This window comes from Pempheris klunzingeri, chromosome 6 (assembly GCF_042242105.1).
Source record: "Pempheris klunzingeri isolate RE-2024b chromosome 6, fPemKlu1.hap1, whole genome shotgun sequence".
NCBI lineage: Eukaryota > Metazoa > Chordata > Actinopteri > Acropomatiformes > Pempheridae > Pempheris > Pempheris klunzingeri.
In genome coordinates, this window is record NC_092017.1 from 20,198,700 (window position 1) to 20,217,127 (window position 18,428).

Genomic DNA, 18,428 nt, shown 5'->3' on the forward strand with positions numbered 1-18,428 from the left:
AAATGAATATACGAGATTTCTCTCCTGAAAAGTCATCACTCCGGATGCAGTCCAGCAGATGTTTAAGAAGGCTGAGAAATTCAAATTCTTCCTATAATCCCCAGAAAGGCTAAGCCACCCTACTGCCCGTTGTGTTCATCAAGCCAAGGTGCCAGTGAATTCTTTCGATGTTTTAAGCAGCTTACAGAGTTCAGCTGATCCGATTTAAACGACGACAGAGAAAAATATGTAAAAGGGGGGGTAAACAGGGTGCAAAGTGGCTTGGACAGGCTGGTTTTCCCTTTTCCTCCAATAGTGTTTAAACATGACAGTTCATCCAAGGAAACTACTGCATCTACTGTGGCTCCCTTCATCTAGAAGTCTTAGAACTTATCATCATGTACCCATGATCCCAGCTGACTGGACAATAGGATATTCGATTGGCAAAGTTGATGGTGATACCACAGATTCATCAGTCTGTCCCCAATACGTGCATGATGCTTGACTTTGTCCATTGTTGTGCCTTTGTTCACTTTCGAAAGCTTAAGACAAGAACCATTTGCAAGATTCATCTTCTCAAATATCAGGATTTGCTGCCTTTCTTTGCTTTTTATCACAGCAAATTGGACACTTCGGACTGTTAGTTGGACAAAACAAGCAATTTGAAGACATTACTTTGAGCTCTCGGTAATAGTGACATGGCTTTTTCTAACAACTGAAAAGATCATTGACATGAAAGATATTGACATGGTGTGGAAGGATGAGATGCGGTATACTGAGTGAAATATATGGAGGTGTTGTACGTTCTGAAAGGATGCAGTGAAGCATGACATATCTGTGGCATGGCCAGGCTGGATATGTGATCTGATGTAGTGTTTGCAATGTGGCATATCACAAGCTGATGTGACAATGTGTGATCTGTTGGTACACTAGTTTAGGATTGGATGGATGGTCTGTGGCAAAAGTGAAGAGTTGAAGGAAAGGAAAGTCTGTTAGTCCTTCTCATCGCTCTCAAGTCTTTTTTATCCCTCTCTCTTTGACTGACTTGCTCCACATACTTTTTCCCACAGGGAATATTCTATTTTAAAACTAAAAAGAGTGGCTGGTTAAAACACACGACAGTAATAGAAGACGTTGTTGAGGAGAAGTAGTGAAAGACCTCAGACACACACAGATTTGATGTGTAAACCTCGTCTGTTATGATGTGCTCATTCTTTGTATTTTTCTCTCTTCTGAGTATAATGTTTAATGAGTGTTCACTTCCTTTCTTTTGATGGACTCTTTGTTACTCTTGTAACCAAATGTCCAACAATATCCAACCTAAGGCACCTAGCATTCCTGCAGAAATGTGTGACCAGGCGAAGAGAGAAATCAGCAGAGAAGACTTGTGTGAGGCTCGTCTGAGAGAGGAGACAGAAGAAAAGCATTTAAAATAACCCAAGAGGAAAGTGTGAGACCGCAGGGGAATGAAAGATCAGCGAGGGTTGATCAAGAAGATGAGCAGAGAGAGACACAAGGTGTTCCTGTCTGTCCTGAGGCTAAGTCATCCTATCACACATGCTACCTGTTTTAACTCACATCACCCACCTGAACACAGTCTCCTCTCATTCAGCATGTGTGCTTTGATGACGCTTTAACTAGTCAGTTTCTTCTGGTGTGTGTGTGTGTCCATAATCATGTAAAATGTGTTTTCCCATACAGACAGGTATTCAGCTAGTGAGCATGTACATTACATGTTTGAGTGTGTGTATGCTTTTGTACAACATGAGGGCTTGACTTGCTGCAGGATTTTGCAAGAGTGCCAAAATGCTACCAAACCACCAGTGATAAAGAGTGAGTCACTGTGCAGTACATCCTGCATGTAGAAAAACACAGAAATACATCGAAGCACTTAGAGCCACGTGTCCTGCCAACATGCCCTTGAGCACAAGACTACATCACAACCTGCTTATTTGCTCAGTTTTTTTTACTAGATAAGAAAGCCAGAAAATGCCTAAAATGTGAAATATTAACTGTATGTGGATACACAGAGTCATGGAGAGCGACCAGGGGGGAGAAAGAGAGAAGGGTGGAGGGAGGATGATTATCTCTTCCATCTATCTCTGTCAACCCTTTCCTTCCTCTATCACAACACACTGCACACACACTATATCACAGAAACTGTGTACTGCTTTTGGTCTCTGGTGACCTCAGCAAATTCCCTAAATGCCAGCAGCCTTATTAAAGCCAACAGGAGGATGATAATGTGTGTGTGTGTGAGATTGTGTGTGCATATGCGTGTGTAAGGCAATTTTAGTGACCACACAACGTGGTAAACTTTGAAGAAAACTATGACTACCATCCATGGAAGCCAGCTTTTGTATGGCGTTGCCAGATTGCAGTCCAAAAACAACAGCATACAATAACGACCTATACACCAAACCTGCAATAGCTGACATTTTTGACCACTTGGGGGCAGCAAAAACAAGTTATGTGTCCACAGTATTGACATTATCATAACCTTTTAAGTTGATATGGCAAACTTATTTACACATCCAGCAGTCGTATGATAGTGTTGCTCCAGTTATTAGGCAAAGGTAAGTTGAATATTCACTTTCTTTGAGCTCTGTTTTTGGGAACTCCTGAGGGTAATATCTGTCTCTTTATAGCTGCTAAATACTCCACTATCTTCAGCAGCTGGTCGGTAATTTTGTCTGTCTGCTGTTTGGAACTGAGAGGGTGGTGTACCCTCTTTTAGAGCTTTTTTTTTTGTGCTAAAAACAGCTACCTGCAACAACTAAAAAAATGACGTTATGAAAGCAGTGAACAAAAACAGCACATTTATCAGACAGCTAACCAATGAGCTGAAACAAGCGCTGTAAAGCTGAGCTGAGCTGAGAATTTACGTGATGATACACTGTAGGTACAACACTACAACCGAACACTTTCACACTATCATTTGATACACTGTTATTGTAAAATATTGTTTATAGCTGATTCAAAGGATGCAGTAATGATCTGAGAGCCTCCGTGAGACACATCAGAGATCCAGCCCACACTATATCCAGTTCATAAAAGCTTTTCCTGCCCTAAATATTCGCGTTCGTGTGGTAGCTCCTTCCTGCTGCACAGAGAGTTGTGTGCTTTGCGTTTCAGGCTTGCCTGGCATAAACAGTCATTATGAGTCATTATGAGAGCAGCGACAATCTTCACGCAGAAAAGTAAAAACTTTAGCAACAGAAAGCTGTGTCAAGTGCAGTGCGAATATAAATGTACAAATGTAACCCTAAATACATACAGAAAAGAGACAGAAGTGATATTTAAAAAAATACCATGAATAGAGCAATAAACCATTACACCTGAGATTCAGTGTACTGGGGTCAACTCTGCGGTAGAGAGTACGCCATACTGCAACCAGAGGGTCAGGGATTCAAACAGCTAAAATGTACTTGACATGCACCAGGACATCTGACCCCTCTGCTTTAATATATTTGTGTCACAGTGGGAGATGCCAAGACAGGAATTCCTTATTGATTTGCTTGAACTTGGGATAGCAAATGCATGTGCTTGTTTGTAGAGGTTCTTACCTTGATGTTGCAGGCCTGCTCCATAAGCCTGCGGGCGTTCTCTGCAGCTCTGTACCGTTTGGGGAGCTGGACTCTGAAGAATTTAAGAGCCCCTTCGAAGTCCGCTTGCAAGAGGTCCTCTTTAGACGTCTGGAGAGAGACATGAGGAGTTGAAAGGAGAGGGGAAGTGGTGGTGGAGACAGATAGACAAGTCATTAAGAATCACACATGTAAAGCCCAGATTAACCTCCAACAGCTTGGCAGTCATTAGATGTTTATATTCAGGGAGGACAAACTCACAAGGCTATTTACTGTAACTTGATGAAGCAAATGCTGATCTGTGTAAGACTTAAATGTGTAGATTTAAATCCTAATTAATTAATTGTGTGCATTATGTCAATTGACAAATTATTCACCAACTCACTTCATACACCCAGAGGAAAGTTAACATGACAGCTACAGCTACAATTCTGCTCTGTTCTGATTAACAAATTTATAGGAGATTCACCATTTTAGGGTCAGAACAACCTAATCTCAGGCTGCCATTTCCCTATTTCCCACTTTTTTCTAAATTTATGACAGAGTTTTATCATTTTTATTATTTTGAGGCTGTAGCAAGAGCTAGACTGGATAGGACAGCTGCATAGTTATTTTTGAAAAATCATATCGCCTGTTCCCTCAACAGAGCCACTTTCCATTATCCACATTTAGACGCTGAATACTAAGAGAGCGGCTCACATCCCTAATCGTACTCAGTCACATCCCATCCTCATTTCTACTTTCTCTCATCTTGGGAGCAATGTCCCTTCTGCTATTTAGCAACTTTTTTTTTCCTCTCTAACATGATCTTTGAGGGTGCTGTGACATATCTTGTTGCTTGAAGCAGTTTAAGGTTATTCTACTCTTGACCTTGTGGTAAATCACAGAGAACATAAACTTGATTTTTAAAATGTAAAAACAAAAAATAATAGTCCTCCAAAAACTGCTGCCAAATACATTACTGTCCTGTAAGATGGTGAGAGCATACAGATTCAGAGGGGAGGGCGTTGGAAGAGTTAGTTGTTTGAGAGCAACCCCCTCCATTGAAAACAAGATGTCAAGATGTTTTAAATACAGCACACTAGTGCAGTGAAGCTGCTCTGTCAATTTATTGGGCATCTCGGAGTCTGACGTAGTCGTATTCGGAGCAGGGTGTTTTTGAAGCGAAATAAGGAGCTCAGACAATAAAGGTTAAAAAACACACATCAATGACACCACCTTGTGGTGTAAGGATGCATTGTCACAACAATTATCATCATTTATCAACACAAGTCAAACGAACAGCCATTCCTTTATAACTCTAAACCCGACCATCCCTACATGCTCAGTTTCTCTCATCCGACGTCTGTTTCCCAGTTCCCCCATCTCTCACCGCCAGCAGCTTAGGAACGAAGAGCCGGTGTCCCATCCCAAGGAGACCCATCACCCTGCAGAATGAGTCCGCTGAGGCCTCACTGCTGTGGGCGCTCTCCTCTGCCCTTCCCTCTCCGTCCTCCACTGCCCTGCGCACTGCTGGAAGGCGCAGATGCGGGGTCAAGGCAGGTATAGGGGGAGGAGAGGGAGGAGGGGAGGATGGAGGAGATGGTGGCGGGGTGGGACAGGGTGAGGGAGAGGGGCGGTCCCGCTCCGGGGCCAGGGTGGCAGATGACTCCAGCGTGTCGTCCAAACGTCCCAGTGGGCTTCTTAGAGTTGGAGGATGGATGGACTGGGGGCTGAAAGGTTGGCGAAAAGTGTGCTCACGCAGGTAAGCCGAGATTCTTGAGGTGATCGTTAGGCCAAACTTGCTGAGTCCAGGTGAACGAGGTGACTGACCCTCTGGGAAGAGATGCTGCTAATGCCACATCACGCGGTGTCACAACAGACTGATGTTAAGGACACCAGCTAGGAGAAAAGCGACAAGATGCTCAAAGGAACACAGAGCAAATCAGCGGAGACAGTCCAGGCATCCAAGGCATGCAACTTGATCCAGTTCATCTAGGCACCACAGAAGTTGGACAAGTGGACGTCAGTGCAGGCCACTCAGCTTGTACCACTGTCAGAGCCCGGTAACGGCCACAAGGTGCAAAAAAACAACAGTCAGATAATGATATATTGATGCTGCTCTCGGCATAATGCTGAGTCTTCCAGCTACCTGCCAGACTCACTTTGAAATCCAGTCACACTACCCACTCTCATCTTCCCGTGCCAAACTCCCCCAACCAATTCAAATCCAGTACGCCGTTGCCTAGCAACAAAACTGCTTAACACGTGGGCCACTGCTCCGGCGGACGGCAGTGAGGAATAAGTACTCCACCTTTTTTATTTTTCCTTCGTTGTTCAAAGACGAAATGAAAATCCCCTTCAGTCTGCACAACTGAGTGGTCTTAACGCTTCAGCCTCGGTGCATGTGAGACGACACATCAAAGCAGTTGATATGTTTTGTACACCGTTTCCAAATGGGAGGCCGCACCTGGTATGAAGCCGACAGGATTTCGGCTTTCTTTGAAATGTAAAATTGCCTGAAATAACCGTACGAGTCCTTTTATCTGGAGAGCCCCAGTCTAAGCCCGAGCAGGCGATCCTGACGACATGGCATGGTCTGTTAGCACGGCAGGATGGCACTTTTCTGCCTTCAGAAGATGATGATGCATTTGTGTTGGTTTATGGCTGAGAGGACGCTGAACTCCTTGAGTCAGATTTAAGCCAGTGATGCATGAAAAAACAAGATGAGTTTTGAGAGAGGTAGTAAAACAAAAGTGTATCACGATAGCATCTCTGTATCTCTGCTCTTCCTCATGATCTGAAGTCTGACCAGATCCAAACCACACAGACCAGTAAAAGCACTGTCCACTCAACAGCTCCAGCGTGGACTCCAGTGTCTGTCCCTCCGGCAAATTTCCATTAGCAGCAGGAACCAGGCATCCGGTCTGTGGTGGTCAGTAGATCCTTTAGATGAGAAGCCAGCTCCTTCAGATGGAAAGTCACTTCTGCCTCTCAACAACAGAGACTAAATAGATGAGAGCTTGAATAACTGTATATGATGTTTAGCAGTAACGGCGCTGGCCACCAGCTGGGCTGAGTAAAAGCAAAGAAACAACAGTGTTGTCCACTGCCTGTCTCTTTTGCAGTCTCTCTGCCTTTCCTTTCCCTTCCACTCTTTCGCTCTCTCTCTCTCTCTCTTTGTGATGCTAACAGCTAACGGCTAGCAGGGGCGGCTCCATTGCAGAGGTCCATGTAGTGGACAGAGGTAGCGTGCTGTAGAAATACATGGCCAGTCAACACAGAAGAGGAAAAGATGGAGGTAGAGAAGTAGGAGGTAAAGACGAGAGACAACGAAGAACTGAGAGGCGGAAGAAGCTCCAAGCAGGCGTCCATGGGAGGTAAAGATGAAGATGGAGGAAAAAAAAACAACACAGGGCTTCCAGATTGCTAACGCTATAGCTTATGCTCCTGTTGTGATGTGCATGGCGGCTGCTAAGCAGGAGAGGGAGGGAGGTTGACACAGATGGAGGGAGGGGTGATGAGAGCGGAGAGGAGAGCAGGATGGATGGAGGAGGGAGGGGGGAGCCTCGAGGGAGAATGCCGTCATGCCTGGCCAATGAGAAGCAGGCAGTGGAAGCCCCTTCCACCCAGCTCACATCCTCATTTGTTCTCCATTTCCAACCATCGCATGCACCACATCTTTCTCCCTCTGTCACACAGAATACATTATTGCTAAAATATAGAGCAGCAGGGCTTTTTAAAACCAACCACATATAAGTCATTTAGGGAGGAAAACCTGAGTGCAGCTGAAATACTATATTAAATCAAAAACACTACATCATATTTATTATGATTATTAGTTTCCTGACTGGATTGGCTTCACCAGTCGTAATGTAGGCCTGTTTTATGCTGTAGTGGACTTTTCATGTATCTTGTGCAGCAGTTTTACGTAGGAAAAGTAGTAAGAAAAAATAACATTGGATAAGAACTAAAGGACTGTTTTTGGGGACAAAACAAATTTTGCTGGGGGATCCCTAGCAATACTTTAATGTGGTTATTTTTCTGCTTAAAAAAAAAAACTGGAGGGCACGGTAAAGATTAAATACAAATTAGAGTAATAAATGATTAATTGACTGGATACTGTCAATTGTGAGCTGATTTGGAGACCAAGAAAAACACATCCAAGTGTGGTTTTAAAAATACACCTTTCCTGTCATGACATGACAGTGGCTGATAATGTATTTTCACAAACAGAAACAACCTAAAAAATAATGAAAACAAATATAATATAATATAATATAATAATAATATAATTTGTATATTTAGTTTCAGTATCAAGATATGGACTTTATGTTGAGACAAAGACGCCTGCTCTTCATCACTGATTGTTCTTGAAGTTTCAGCATGACTTGACATGACCACAAGAACTATCCCATCAAATTAATGTTCACATTGAACAACCAGACACCAGCATGCAATATGACGCAGTCAATGCCAAAACGAATCGATCCATCCCACCACAAACGGATCTGATAGCACAACAACTTGTAATTCTACACTCTTCAGCTCTGACGGCAACAACATGCAGCCTGTTCTGGTAATATTTTGAAAAACCTCACGCAACATGTTATTTAAATTTTTTTAACTGGACTTAAAATACAGACGTCAATTGAATTTTGTGTAGTTTTTTAGTTGTCACATGTTTACTTTTGTCTTTTTAGTTTTTAATCTAAACCTAATTAGTTTAATTTTTGAATAATATGAGTATAGTCAAGATTGATTTTAAATAATATAGTCATATTCTTTTTATTTTGTGTGTCTTTATCCTCTGTCTGTATATTGCTTGTTTTATATGTAAGCATGTATGTTTTTATTTAACCTGGTCCCAAATGTTTTTATGAACAATCACATTTTCTAATTCTACATGATTACACTATTTTATCAACCTCTGAGGGAAACTGTATGGAAACGCAATATGCGCCAATCACTGTATTTATTAGAAGATAATATATATATAACTCCAGCTGAAGGCGGTGGGGATACAAATTGAAAACATTATTTAAATTCATCCCAATGATATATTGCTCAAAACATATAATACAATATAATAGTAAAATTAGAAATTGAAAGGTATCACTTGAACCAAACTTCACAAAGTAAATCCCCCACATGACAAACACACATAAACATGTGTGTTATTCTGGCCAGATATTTAATTCATTATATTCAGCATGGGTGTTTAACATAATGCGTCAGTACCCATTTGTCTAATTTGTCTTTAGAGACAAATCAGGCTCCTCACCTGAGATGCACTTTCTGATTTGGGCACTAGAGGGCAACACACCAACGAACAAACTGTCCAACCTCTACAGTTTACACATTACATCAGACCCTGGACTGCAGGCGCCTCCTCACACTTACATGCACAAACAATGTATCTTAAGCAGAATCATGTTACCCAAAAACTTTGCATTGCTAATTGTGATATTATCACTAATAAGATTTCAAACAAAATGATCACCTCCACCTTTATTTTAATGTGTAATTAATGTTTCCTTTTCCTTTTAATGTTGCCTTTCCCTAAATCCAAATGGGGTTTTATCTTTGGTGTACAGAAGAATAATTTATGCTACAAATAATTCATATTTGTTTATTGAAGCAAAGTGGATCTAAAACAACATGATTGGGTGGGTTCAAAAGAAATGAGATTTTGTTTACACAAGAACTCATTTGATGGATAGCAAATTTAAAAAGATGGTTACAGATGAATGAAGTGAGTACTAACCTTGAGCAGGGCCAGTGCTACATTGAAGATGATGTTCAGACCCTGGATGAGAGAGGAGAATTAGATGTGAAAACAGAAACAAGTAGAGGCAAGAGTATCATATTCATTTGTTTCAGCATGTATATCAACGTATAGATTTCTGATACAATGAAATATGAATATTCAGGAGCTGAATTCTATAGCATTTCAATACTGTACTTTGCAGCTTTGAATGTTGGCAATGGATAATACAGCTTTGAAATCCAGCAAGGGCTAGTGCCAAAGAGTAGGTCCAGAGTCCAGCTTTCCTCATCCTCACTGCCTCTTAGGAGAGAGTTTTATTATGATTCCTAAAGTTGGATACAACACTTCCACTGCAAAGAAGTTTTCCCACCAGCATTCATGCTGTCACCACAATCTACAACAGTTTATGGTGAAGGAGATGCTCTGCTGCAGACACACTTGCTGATCTTCCTGATTTAATTTGAAAAAAATGGACTTTTATCTGGAAATATTGACAATTACAACTTTTGACAACAACTCTGAGAAATAAACAGTGAAATGAAAAGTGTCACAACATGGTTAAGATATGCAACCTCTAATAACTGGAATTTTCATTATTTCTTCAGTAAACATAGCTGAAAATGTCGCCGAAAGGTTGAAAAGAGATATCAGATATCTGACCTGAAAATATTTGTGATTTAAGTCATAATAACCTATCCCAATTAACTTACTAAAATTGAGATATGTTTATAGCACAGTATATCTTACCCATGTACACTGTTTATTGCTTTATTGCTTAAACTTTTAATTTCTATCATTTTTGAAAACTGCTGCCCAGATTAGATTTATCAGTACCATAATTAATGTAAATGTAAAAGTAACTGCAGCATGAAGAAATCCTTACTAAGACAATTGAGTTGAATTACGGTGTGTTTAACAATACAGAGAAGACAGGTACAGTTAAACAAGAAGGGAAAAGCTGCAAATACAATACAGATAAACCTCAAAGTTTACTTTGTTTTGTTCATTATATGCATTATGTTTCTATATAAATCCCAGATTGTGTGTAGCAGATTATTATGGCAATTTGTGTGTACATTAACGCTGGGACAATATGTTTTCCCTCCCTCTTTTGTTGATGTAACGCTTTTGATTTTGACACCAAAAGAAAGAAAATGTAAAGCTGATGTCAGCTCTGCATGGGAAGACCCGTCTCCTTGGTCTCCGTGACAACCAGTTCACATGGCAACACAGAGCTAAAAATATCTGGACAGCTCTAAAAATAACTGTAAGAGAGAAAAGAGAGGGGGAGCTCAGCCTGCACACACCTATCTTTGTATTCCTCAAGATGGTGCTACCGTGCTAAGGCAGGATCAAAGGTATGCATGAGAGAAAGAAAGATAATCTCACTCTGTGTGTATCGGAGCAAGACGGATTCATCCAGAAAAAGAGAGATAAACACACAGAAGGGGAGATATGATGACACAGACTTGGAAGGTGACAGAGAAATAGGCCAGGGAGGAGTGAAGGTTCAAGACAACGGGAGTACAAACAGTTTCAGATGCGAGTTAAGCACAGTTAAGTAAATAGAGACATAGAGGTAGGATCATTTTGGCAGCTCATTTCTGTTAAAAAACAAACAAACTGAAACTTGGGCAGCACTGAATGTTTACTGGTGACTTAAATGATAATGACCGATGACTATGAAGTGACACATGACCTAAAAAATCTCAAACAACATCAAGGTGTGACCGAGAGACCCCTCCTCCCCCAATCAGAAGAGCTCAAGTCTCTGGTATCAGTGTCAAAAGGCAGAACCAAACAAAGGTCCAGAGGCATCTGACTTAAAATTTTAAGATATGAGATACAGAGATGTTGAATGAGAAAAAAAAAACAGGTTAGAGGAAAGAGAAATAATTATCAAAGTAAACTTCATCACGGAAAAAAACAACAGCTGACTGAGCGAGACTGAAGGGAGTGATTAATAAAAAGAATGAGAAAAAAGCTCACAGAGAGGGAACAAGGACACAAAGAGGATAAAAGAGAGAAGCAGAAACAAGAATAAAGAGCAAATAAAGAAAACAAGTAAAGCTAATGAAGAGATGAAGCAATGACTGACTGCTGTATAAAGAGAAAAAGGAAAAGATGAGGAAAAACAAAGAAAATGACTGAAGCATAAATAAATACAAGATTGAGCCAATGAACGCTGAAAGAAAGACAGTAGAAGAAAAACATACAATGAAAAATTATGTTTAAGAAATAGCAATAAAAAGAAGAAATGACAGAGTAAACAATGAAGGAGAAAGATGACATAGAAAGGAAGAGAGTAGGAGAAGATGACAGAGTGAGCCAAAAAGATGAAGGCAGACAGGGAGAGATGCAGGAGATGAGAAATCTGGTTTAACGAGCAGATTCTCATCATGCGGCTCATTGGGTGAGAAAGACCTGGGAAACTTTTAATTATTCTGCCTGGGGCCAACAGGAGGAAGGATGATGAGTGCAGGGCATTTGGCTTATAATTTTTTATGTAATACAACTTTTGAGAACAAGACAAAGATTTAAAACAGTAATAATCCTTTCTCTCTTCCTTTTGTACACACAAACATAAAAGTAACATAAAGTAAAGGGAGAGACAATCATTTCATAACTACTTTGCTGAGTCACCTGGAAAATCAGAGTTACTGCTATTGAACCGGTAAGATTTCTCTAACAGAACTGACGCGGTTTTCATCTGCTTGTGTTGGGTATGGTGTCCCTCAAGGCTCTGTTCTTGGCCCCTTGGTACTTTAAGTTTATATGCTCCAAACACAATATTTAGTTTCCATAAATGACACAGCTGCATTCTTCCACCTCTAGATAAGAGCCTAAATTAGACAGTCCCGGTGCACCCTCATCACATATTTGGCTTCATTACGTCTGTCTGGCAGCTTTACCAGCCACCTGATCCAATCCACCAGCAGGTGGTGATCAGCTGAAAGTTCTGTTTATCTCCTCACCTGAGTCCCCAAATCATATGGCCGCACATCAGATCATACCATTGAAAATACAAAAACTCAGTGTCAATCTTAGGGTGTGTTGGTTCCAGGTTCCTTATGAACCTTATGAAGTGGTCCCAATGACATCAAATTAGTGATTGTATCAACCCTTACAACCCAGATCATCTCTGTTGATTACACTGGTAAATATATTAGATAAAAAAGCAGAGCAGAATGCAGATGGACCAGTGCTGGTACTGGTTATAGCCTTACCCTCTACTTGTAGCCACCAGAAGTCAGCAGAATCAGTAATGATCCTGTACAGTTGAATTCCCCTCCCTCCATTCTTCTCTCTCCCCTTTCATGTCTCCTTCCTCTTACCTTGATGGCTGCATTCTTCCCTCCATACTTCTCAGTATCTTCTGTCACTCATTCTCTTCCTTCTGTGGCCTTCTTTTCTACTTCCTCACTACTCCTCTCTTCTTTCTAGAAGGTTACCCTCCCCTTACTAGACTCTGGACAGCATAGACCAAATCACTTTCCCTGTACTCCCAGTAAAAAGTAGTGCAGTGAGTCCAATTGTACCTCACAGAGCAGCAGGTCAGTGATGTGGAAAACCATGCACAGGGGGAACTTGGCAGTGAAGAGGGTGAGGAACCACTGGGAGGCATACATGTGGGCCTCCAGGTTCAGCTCCTGGAAGTGGGACCACAGGTCAGGAAGCTGTTCCTGTAGAAGCAGATAGAAGAGAAGGAGGAGAAACTTGTGAGATAAACCAGCACTTACAAGAATATAAAGATGTGGCTCTGCTTGTCATTTCAATTTTACATTATTTGATATCTACTTGTACTTGATTAAATCATGCTGCCTCACTCAGAGACCAAAGAAAAAGAGAGAGAGAGAAAGTGAAAAAAGACACGTGCCATCAGCCAGTCAGATATTATTCATACATTACACACATTGTTAGACTTCTATATGATGCAAGATGATTTGATAGAGCACATGTGGACAAAAAGACTGCTGTAGTTTTCAAGTAGTATTTTTGTGTTTTTGTGTCCATGCATGTACAGTGAATCAAAGATTCAATTAGCCAGATAGTGATTCACTTTGGCAGCCAACACTTGCCATGCCACATGACACCTGACTAGATCAGATAGTGAGCTCCCACCTGGATGCTAATAATTAGCAGTCAATGCTAACTTCCTTACATTGAGCGCGTTTGGTCGATGCTAACTGAGTTGATCTTGGAGCTGAGAGGCGACTGCCTGCAGGGCCAGGATGGATTTCAGGGACAAATTAAACTGTACTCAGTGAGTGGATTTAGGCTGTAATACCTGAGTGGGATGGGACTTTACCACCAGGATCATCAGCCTCAACAGACACAAAGCAGGCTGTTTAGTCTACAGAGACTGCAAGTCTCACACATACAGACTTTAGACAGAATTTATTCTTATTATATTCTGTTATATTTTGTGACCAGAGACGAACCAACAAGGCAACAACAAATATGTCGTCCTCCACAGATGATGCAAGCACTGGTAACATGCTCTACATATTTGAATACAATCAAACTCTTCTTGCTCTTATGGAAAATGCAGATAGATTTTGTAAGGCTATTTGCTCTATCTTCTAGTCTTTTCTTTTTAGTAGCACCCAGTATGAGTAACTGTAAAAACCCTGCATCCAGTCATAAATTAAATACAAACAGCCCATGGTACCTTCATTCTCAAGTACGTATGAATGTTGGAAAATCAAATCTAGAGTAAATTAATGGTCCTCGAGACTAGTCTGCACAACAAGGATAGTTGGATAGGAGAAGTGAATTTCATGGCATTTAAACTCATGATGTAGACAAACAACTGATTAACATTTTTAATTTTGAGCTGTAATTGTAGTGCCCCTCAAGGCCAAATCATTTCAATTTCTTCTACTAAGTAGGGAGATTAATCATTTCTTCAACTAGAGCCAGAGGTGTCGCACAAAAACGTGTGATGAATCACTAAAGAAAAGAAACAAAGATCAATGAAAAAACTGGGAGTGAGTGGGAATTTTGGATAAATTCAGCAACTGTGGCGCCGTGTTTTTCAACTGCACCAACGAGGCCTTTTGAATTTGATTGTGATTTGATTTGCGCCTCTAATTGTCTTCTTCCCATGCCGACACTGGTGGAGGCTCATAAGTATTATGGTTACTGTGGTATTTGAGTTATCCAGCACGCCAAAATAATGAAATCAAGTTGAAACAATTAAAACCTACAGGGTTGTTACATTATCTAGGAGAGTCCCATGTTTCTATATGACGTAACATTAAGCTGAAAAATTGAAAGGCAGTACAGTGCGGGAAACCAGCGCCCCCTCCGACTTCACATCTCTATTTCATCCAAGTTTCTGTACGTTTGTCCATCCAGTCAAGGTCGTCTTGTCAGCTTTATTTTACTTTACAATGCATTGTAATACATTTTATTACATTTCAAATATTATAAAACATTGCATTACCAACCTGCATCAGCCTCTCCAGCTGGTAGAACTTGCAGTGAAGATCCTCAAAGTTGTTTTTGTAGAGAGTTCTGAGGCCGTACTCGTACATGATTTTCACCAACACGCAGAAGGCCTGTTCCTCAGGCATCTGAAACCACATGACACAAAATGTTTAATATGTACATCTGTTGCCATAAAAGAAACCAGGGCATTTTGGTTTGGATCTCCATGTGACATTAAATGGTCTTGAAGACAAAAAACAGATTCTTTTTTTGAAATTATTTTTTATCTGCATGTCAGCTACAGTCAAGCAAATGTGATGCCACCAGACCAGAGCAAAGTTTTGGCAAAACCCCATGGCTCTGCTCGTTAAAAAAGATGGATAACAAATGACACATTTTGTTTTCTGACAGTATCTAACTGGCTCTAAATAAAGGCTGAAGGCCAGAAGAAGGAGAGGGCGTGAATGACATGACGGCATACACTTCAAGGTGTTTGTGTGCACATGTGCAAGTGCAAGCAAAAGTATGTTTTTATGCGAGTGCTTCACTGTGTGTGTGTGTTTCAGTGTGTGTTGCTTGGATGAATAAAGATAAGAGGTATGAGGAAAAGCTTAACACTGTGTGTGTATCTGTGGGTTTATTTTCTCTCTCTCTCTCTCTCTCTCTCTCTCCCTCACACACACACACACACACACACACACACACACACACACACACACACACAGTGAGGTGATATTTAATCAGAGTGACAGTATGTGTTTGGGGCTGAATGGGCTCCTGCAGGTAAACCTGAACCCCTATTAATATTCCTGACAACTCCTCCATAACCTCTCCCTTCTTCCTCTTCCTCTATAACCCGTCTGCCTCCTCCTCCTGTATAACCTCTCTTTCTTTTACTGCTGCTGTCCCCTTTATCTTTCCCCCACCTCCTCTACACCTTTACACCTTTACAGCCTCCTCCCCCATAACTTCCTCCCGCTTTCCTCCCCTTCTCTTCTCTCTTTTCCACTCCTGTCTTCCCACCTCTGTTCCTCATGATGTGTCTTCACATAACTCGTGAATAGCTCTCCTCCATGGCTCTCCTATCAGCTCCCCTCACCCCACCTCCTCCTGACTTTTCTTCTCCTTTCTACTCTCCCTTCGTCTTCCCCCTCTTTAACCTCTGCTGCCCTTGTCATTTGGACTTCAACCAAACTTCCTCTGCTCTCTCTCCTCCACTTGGGACTCCCACCTCCATGTGTCTACTCCTCTGTCGCTCCTCCATCTGTCTTTTAACACTTTCTCCCAATAAAATTTCAGGTGTGTTTCACAAAGAGAGGTTGCAACTGACAAAAAAACATTGAACAACAGAAAGAAAAGAAAAAAAAACTTAAATATGTTTGGTGATGGGTATATAGAGCAGGAGTTATTTAAGAGTTGTGTGTCTGTCAGCGACCTTGAAAATAAATGTGTGAGAGCGAATGAGTGTCTTGTCCATCTCTCTCCCACTCCTCATTTTCTGTGCTTGTTCCGTCTAATGCTTTCAGTTTTACATTCTTTCACACTCTCTCTCTCCCTCTATTGATCCACGTCATTCTATAAACCATTTTCTTTCCAGTGGTTGGTAACTTTCTTTTCAGCCAGAGACATCCTTTGTGTCTCTCTCTCAGCCTCCATTTAGTCTCTTATATTATCCCAGTTCTGCTTTATGACACCTAGCAAAAGCTGACAGACTTGATTTCTGTGGATGCAGTGAGATGTAGGTGCAGCTGTACAATGCTGACATATTTTCTATTAAGCTTTCCTTAATTTGTTTGTATGCTGTCCATTCTGTAGTAGCATGGGAAAGGGAAAAGCACCAGGAGCATGTTCATTGGTAAATGTAACGGTACCTCTTTTACACTAGGTAATAGTTTTATTTTCAGAGTTTACTATATAGGGTATATGTAAAGAATGCAAATAAAATAACCAAGTGATGAGAGACGCAGTGACTCAACTCAATGTTTGAGTTTGTGTTACATCAATTTACTTTATATTGTAAAAGTGTCATGTTCTTTTGTTAAACCCAGGTTTTCATGCATGTGTGTATGTATTAAATATATCCATTCATCTACGCAGTGCTTTGTCTTGACCATGAGAACGCACACTTAGTGGATAGATGGATGTCTGGTTAACTCACATGCAGCAGGAGAACAGCAGCGAGGAACGATTGACCCTGGCAGTAACCAATTTCCTCATCATAGACAGAGTAGGCCTGCGAGAGAGAAAGAAACAGGAAAAATTCAGTTTGGTTATTCTATCAGGGAGACACCAGAGGTCACTGACATTAATCAAGCTTGTTTGCAATGTATAAATTAGAGCTTTAATGTTAAAACCTTCAATTTTCCTCATATTTTCACTTCACTTTAATATTAAGGTCGTCTTGAATTGAAGATAGGTCACCCTTTTTGTGCCTTAAAGGTTCTATATACAACATTTAGAACCCCTATTAGTTGCACTAGAGCACCAGCACCAAAGCAACAGACAAAAACAAATGAGGGCCAGCCAAACAACGACTAGCAACTACTAATGAGATAAATAGCGGAATGAAGTTACCCTTTTGTGATTAATGCCCAGACAGGGCAAGCAAGAGGATCCACATTATTGTAACACTATTCTTTCTTTGGTTGAAATGTTGAATTTTATAATTTTAATCGTGCCGCCGAGACCAGCGGCAGCCATCTTGCCGGCAAGGGAGAAGGAAACAAGGCAGTGGACACAGAGGAGCCTGTGGCAGAGCAGAGAAATTGTGGAAGTTCGCCTTCAGCTGAATGTTTTAAGCGCTCACGTGAGTATTTATAATTTGGAGAGCTCATTAAGCTCTTAGAAATCTGAAATTGCAGAGGTGAATTTGTTAGTAAATGTTTCTTGTATTGTTGAATGTTTTGCATTCTCTGCTCAGGACGTCATTAGTCCACTATATGTTTTCATGGCAAATAGTTATTTGCTGCTACATTAATGCTCTGAATGTTGTATACAGGACCTTTTAAACCTGATAAACCCTGGACACATGATCAAAAAGTATGATAACCAAGCTAAGGCATAACTTCTTTATTAGCTAGTATATTTTAGAGAGACAAGACTTGAGACATCATTGATGGTGATGGGGACAGTAATGACCTTTGATGTAATGTTGGGTTGTGGTGCAACTACACTGGTCTTAAATATACTGTAAAGATCAATATCAGTCTCATAAATGCCAGGAACCACATCATTGTGGATGTGACAGTACTGACGGGAGTGTAAATATTTTTTACATCGCTGAACGGTTAAGGCAAAATATTGGAAACTAAATGTTACTAGTGATGAATAATACTCCATATTTCATTACATACTGCCTTTGTAAAACAGATCACCATTTTTAAGAAATTGCACACGTTTGCATCTTTATAGTTAGGGTATATTGGAATTTTCTGCATGCATCATTGTAAATGAGCCATTTAAAAGAACTTTGAGAGACATTTCCATATTTTTCAGATGATACTCTTATTACAGTCCAGGTAAATGAGACAAATCTGATTACATCTAACTGAAGGATGATTGATCTCAACAAAGCTAAGGAGAACTGAAAACTTTTCTGGTTTGAAATACAGTTTTATGATACTAACAATTTACTATACAGACAGCCAGCAATAATACATCATCATTATAATCTAACTGCCACT

At 40.7% G+C, this 18,428-nt stretch overlaps 1 protein-coding gene across 2 annotated transcripts in view; it reads right to left on the reverse strand.

The window, feature by feature from the left end:
- rabgap1l (RAB GTPase activating protein 1-like) overlaps positions 1–18,428 on the reverse strand; it is a 109,871-nt gene that overhangs the window by 17,359 nt on the left and 74,084 nt on the right. For both annotated transcript variants that reach the window (XM_070831586.1, XM_070831585.1), the window contains exons 15-19: positions 16,904–16,978; positions 14,766–14,891; positions 12,852–12,995; positions 9,310–9,351; positions 3,546–3,674 (exon numbers count right to left, since the gene is read on the reverse strand). In XM_070831586.1, the coding sequence (XP_070687687.1) occupies positions 3,546–3,674; positions 9,310–9,351; positions 12,852–12,995; positions 14,766–14,891; positions 16,904–16,978 (516 nt within the window). The remainder of the gene's footprint in view (positions 1–3,545; positions 3,675–9,309; positions 9,352–12,851; positions 12,996–14,765; positions 14,892–16,903; positions 16,979–18,428) is intronic.